A 4031-nucleotide genomic window follows, 5' to 3' on the forward strand; every position below is an offset into this window, starting at 1 on the left:
AAAACGTGATTCTCTCCTGAAGTTACACGTGGCGCCTTGTCCGAGCGCTTGATGGCAGTCGCTGCTGCGGTGTCGCCACTGGTCGGCGGTCTCTCAGTAGAATAGTAAAGTGGAGCATGTTGTGTGTACAGTAGAATATTAAAAATGCTTTCAGCGCGTGTATACGGCCATAGCTTCTTCTTCTTTCTTATATAAAGGCTTTCAGCGCGTGTATATGGCCACATCTTCTTCTTCTTCTTCTTTCTGTGAAGAAGTGTATACCACATCTTCAGAGCAGCAGCAGCAGACCCCCCCCAAAAACACACACACGAGATAATTAAACTTTAGCACAACTGTACTTCGACCACAGATCTGCCACACAATATTAACCACTTCAATTTTGATCACTGCAATGCCTGGCCTTCCTATTCCTCGTATTGACATCCAGCCCTGCACTACTATTGCTCGATTCGAGGAAATGACCCAGAACGCAGCTCGAGTTCAAGAGTCATTGTTAAATTCTATACTTAAAGAGAATGCTTCTTGCGAGTATCTTCAAAATTTTGGTTTGCCCACCGACGGACGCAGTATTGATCCCCTCACTTTCAAAAGCTGTGTGCCCATGATCACCCACGCTGACTTGAAGCCTTACATACAGAGGATTGTGGATGGTGAAAATTCATCCATTCTTACTGCATCTCCCATCGATGCCATCTGCTTAAGGTATGTGTGTAATATAATACAAATTATAAGTATTCAATTCAATCCCATTCTCTCTCTTTGCTTTCTTCGATTGCATTATTAATGTATGCATATATATATATGTATAATTGCTCTTCTTGTAATCTAAGAAGCACGTATTATTTGTCTCGAAGAAGATGCAGTAATTAGTCCAGGTCAATCAATGAATTACTTCTTCTTCTTCCTCTGCTTCTTTTTTTCTACGGACTCCTGAAGTGCTGCATAATTCGATTGTTCATTCATGAAATACGTCAGTGCAAAATTCGATTAATCCTTCATGAAATTCTTGCATACTGTATGTAATTCAGCTCTGGAACTACTGATACACGAGAAAAATACCTTCCATTCCATGAAGGTTTGAAGGCGGGCACTTTGGCGGTGGCTAGTATCGCTGCTGCATTCAGAGATCGGTGAGTAGTTTGAATAATTTGCACCAATATTTATATCTTTGCTGCTGTGATATTGCCTAGAGAGCAATAAGAAGAGCTTAAGCATTATAATTCACAATTCTTGAATATGCGCATCCGATTTTTTTAAAACTAATAATGAATTGTGTACTTGTATATCCTGCAGCGTGTATCCGATCGAATCAGGAGCAAGAATACTGGAGTTCCTCTTTTGTGGGAAATTCTTCCCTACAAAAGGAGGATTAAGGGCTGGGACTGCAACGACCCACATGATTAGGAGTGATGTGTTCAAATTGAGGCAGAAGCGCAATGGGATGAGGGCATGCAGTCCAGACGAGGTGGTACTTGGCTCAGACTGCAGGCAGTCCATGTATTGCCACTTATTATGCGGGCTTCTTTACAGTGAAGAAGTGGAAGTGTTAAGCTCACCCTTTGCATACACGTTAGTGGAGGCTTTGAGAGCCTTGGAAAGCGAGTGGCAAGACCTGTGCGAAGACATCAGGGTAGGGAAATTAAGCCCTAAAATCACAGATCATACGCTTCGGGTTGCAGTAGGCGACATTCTGAGTCCAAATCCTACGCTAGCAGAAGGGATCTCGATGAAGTGTAGAGGTTTGATGATGGGTGATTGGAATGGAGTGATAGAGGCGTTGTGGCCCCGGTGTAAATATGTCCTCTCGATAATGACGGGGGCGATGGAGACTTACATGGAGAAACTGCAGCGTTATGCAGGCTCGAAGGTGCCCTTGGTTAGCGCTGACTATGGTGCCACCGAGGGTTGGATCGGGGTTAATATTAACCCGAGGTCAAGCCCCCCGAGCGGCGTTTCTTTCACTCTTGTGCCCAGCCTAGCCTTCTTCGAGTTCATCCCCTTGCACAGGTCTACCAGCATTAAGGCCGGCGGCGCCGTTGACGACGACCACAACGCTGCCGCTGCTCTCAATGGTCCCACCAGCTCTTCAGCTGCTACGTACGACGAGGGCTCCCCCGTTGGCCTCGCTGAGGTGAAAGTTGGCCAGGAGTACGAGATCGTCATGACGACCCAATGGGGTAAGCGAGTTTCTTCCTTCCTTATACCAGCAGCAGCTGCACGCACATTATTATTGCTGTCTTTCAACTGCTGTCACAAGCCCCCCTTCCCTCTCTCTTAACATAAAAAGAAAGTGTGGCCTAATGCTTTAATCGTTCGATAAATGGGGATCAAGATTCTAACTCTCGTTGTATTCCATTTTTTGGCTTGATCACAGGACTGTATAGGTATCGGCTCGGAGATGTGGTGAGGGTAACAGGCTTCTACAACACGGCCCCGCAATTCGCCTATGTGTGCAGGAAGAATGTGGTGCTCAGCATAAACATAGACAAGAACACGGAGAAGGATTTGAAAATGGTGGTCAACCGAGCAGCCAAGCGGCTGGCAGAAGCGAGCGGGAAGTCCATTGAGCTGGTGGACTACACTAGCTACGCAGACCGTAAGACGGCGCCGGGGCACTACGTCATCTTCTGGGAGGTGGTGGCCAGTGACGAGCTGCACAAGAGGCCGCCGTGTCAACAACAGCAATTACAAGAGGATAATCTCATTGAAAATAATATTCAGCTCCAACAGTGGCTTGCCGATTGCGCCACCCTCATGGACCGTGCCTTCGTTGAGCCCGGCTACGTCACCTCTCGCAAAATGAGCACCATTGGTGCCCTCGAGCTTTGTGTGGTCCAGCGTGGAACCTTTTCAAGGCTTCTAGACCGCTTCTTGTCCAAAGGGGCCGCCATCACACAGTACAAAACCCCCCGCTGCGTCGTCTCTTCCGACGTCCTCTCCATTCTCCGGAATAGTACCTCCACCGCCCTTTTCAGCTCAGCCACCTTCTCCTAGGGCCGGGCGGCCACCACGTTGGCCAAGAGTTTTTATTTCTTTCTCAAGCCTTCTTAAGGGGACTTTTTCTCGACACAAAGCTGCCGTGTGGCCCCCCGGATGTCACGCACGTTATTAAACAGCCTTAATAACTTGCAAGATGAGATTCCAAAGAGATCATTGGAAGGAAGCAGAGTTCCGGAAGAACATCTTATTGAGCTGGATTAAAAACCTTCTCATTGTAATTTGAAGAAGAAATTGACTGTTTTGACAAGGCATTCCTCTATTTTTTTTAAACAAAATATAACTAAAACTTGAAAATTTTGAAGAGGATTCTTTTCCTTCTCCCATAAATTTGAGCAAAAGCTTTGCACAAATACGAACAAGTTCTAGGCTAAGTTGAACCATTCTTTTTCTCGAACCCTGATTGGAAGGGCATGCTTCTTTTCATTTCTTCAAAAGGGTACTCCAACTCTAGTCCTGATATACAAAAAGTGAGAGATTCAGTACTTTGAATTCATTTAAACATGATATTTAAGGAAAGTAATTACCATTAGTATTCTCACTCTACAAAGGTTTGTTTAAGAGTGTTGTGTGCCCCCCAGATATCAGGCACATTATTATTAAATAGCCTTCAGAACTTGAAGGGCAACCCCAAGATTATAATCATTAGATTCGATTTGAAGTGCCCATAGATTAAACCTCCATTTCTTTTCTTTGTGATGAACAGAGATCATTGGAAGGGCATGCTTCTTTTCCTTCTCCTCATCTCTATATTATCGTAAGGAAGAAGGCCGATTTGCCACGTGCAAGCCAAAGAGGAATTTGAATTTTTGGAAAAGAAGAAGAGAATTTAAAGCATTCTCTTCAATAAAAGATTTTTTTGAATTTGAAAAAAAAGAGATTTGAATGCTTTTCGGGAGAGGATGGCAGGTTGATGATTGCCGAAGTTTGGGAGATGATTTGGCGATGGGGGACCCTATGCATCTCCCTCCCTTTCTCTTCTTCTTTTTTGATCTTTGACTTATTCTTTGCATGCTTGTTTAGGTTACTTTCTA

At 44.7% G+C, this 4031-nt stretch overlaps 1 protein-coding gene across 1 annotated transcript; it reads left to right on the plus strand.

The window, feature by feature from the left end:
• Positions 1-200: 200 nt before the first annotated feature.
• Positions 201-3247, plus strand: LOC147637071 (jasmonoyl--L-amino acid synthetase GH3.5-like). Its single transcript, XM_086800693.1, has 4 exons — positions 201-702; positions 1029-1130; positions 1294-2177; positions 2375-3247. Exons 1-4 carry the CDS (start codon positions 392-394, stop codon positions 2992-2994), a joined length of 1917 nt encoding a protein of 638 aa, XP_086656819.1. The 5' UTR covers positions 201-391; the 3' UTR covers positions 2995-3247.
• Positions 3248-4031: the final 784 nt, after the last annotated feature.

This window comes from Cibotium barometz, chromosome 7, assembly GCF_041138505.1.
Source record: "Cibotium barometz isolate CiBa-2024 chromosome 7, ASM4113850v1, whole genome shotgun sequence".
Taxonomy (NCBI): domain Eukaryota; kingdom Viridiplantae; phylum Streptophyta; class Polypodiopsida; order Cyatheales; family Cibotiaceae; genus Cibotium; species Cibotium barometz.

Coding starts and splice junctions, on each gene's coding strand:
- LOC147637071 (XM_086800693.1), top strand. CDS start 392: ATGCCTGGCCTTCCTATTCCTCGTATTGACATCCAGCCCTGCACTACT. Junction 1,131..1,293: donor GCTGCTGCATTCAGAGATCG/GTGAGTAGTTTG, acceptor TATATCCTGCAG/CGTGTATCCGATCGAATCAG. Junction 2,178..2,374: donor CGTCATGACGACCCAATGGG/GTAAGCGAGTTT, acceptor GCTTGATCACAG/GACTGTATAGGTATCGGCTC.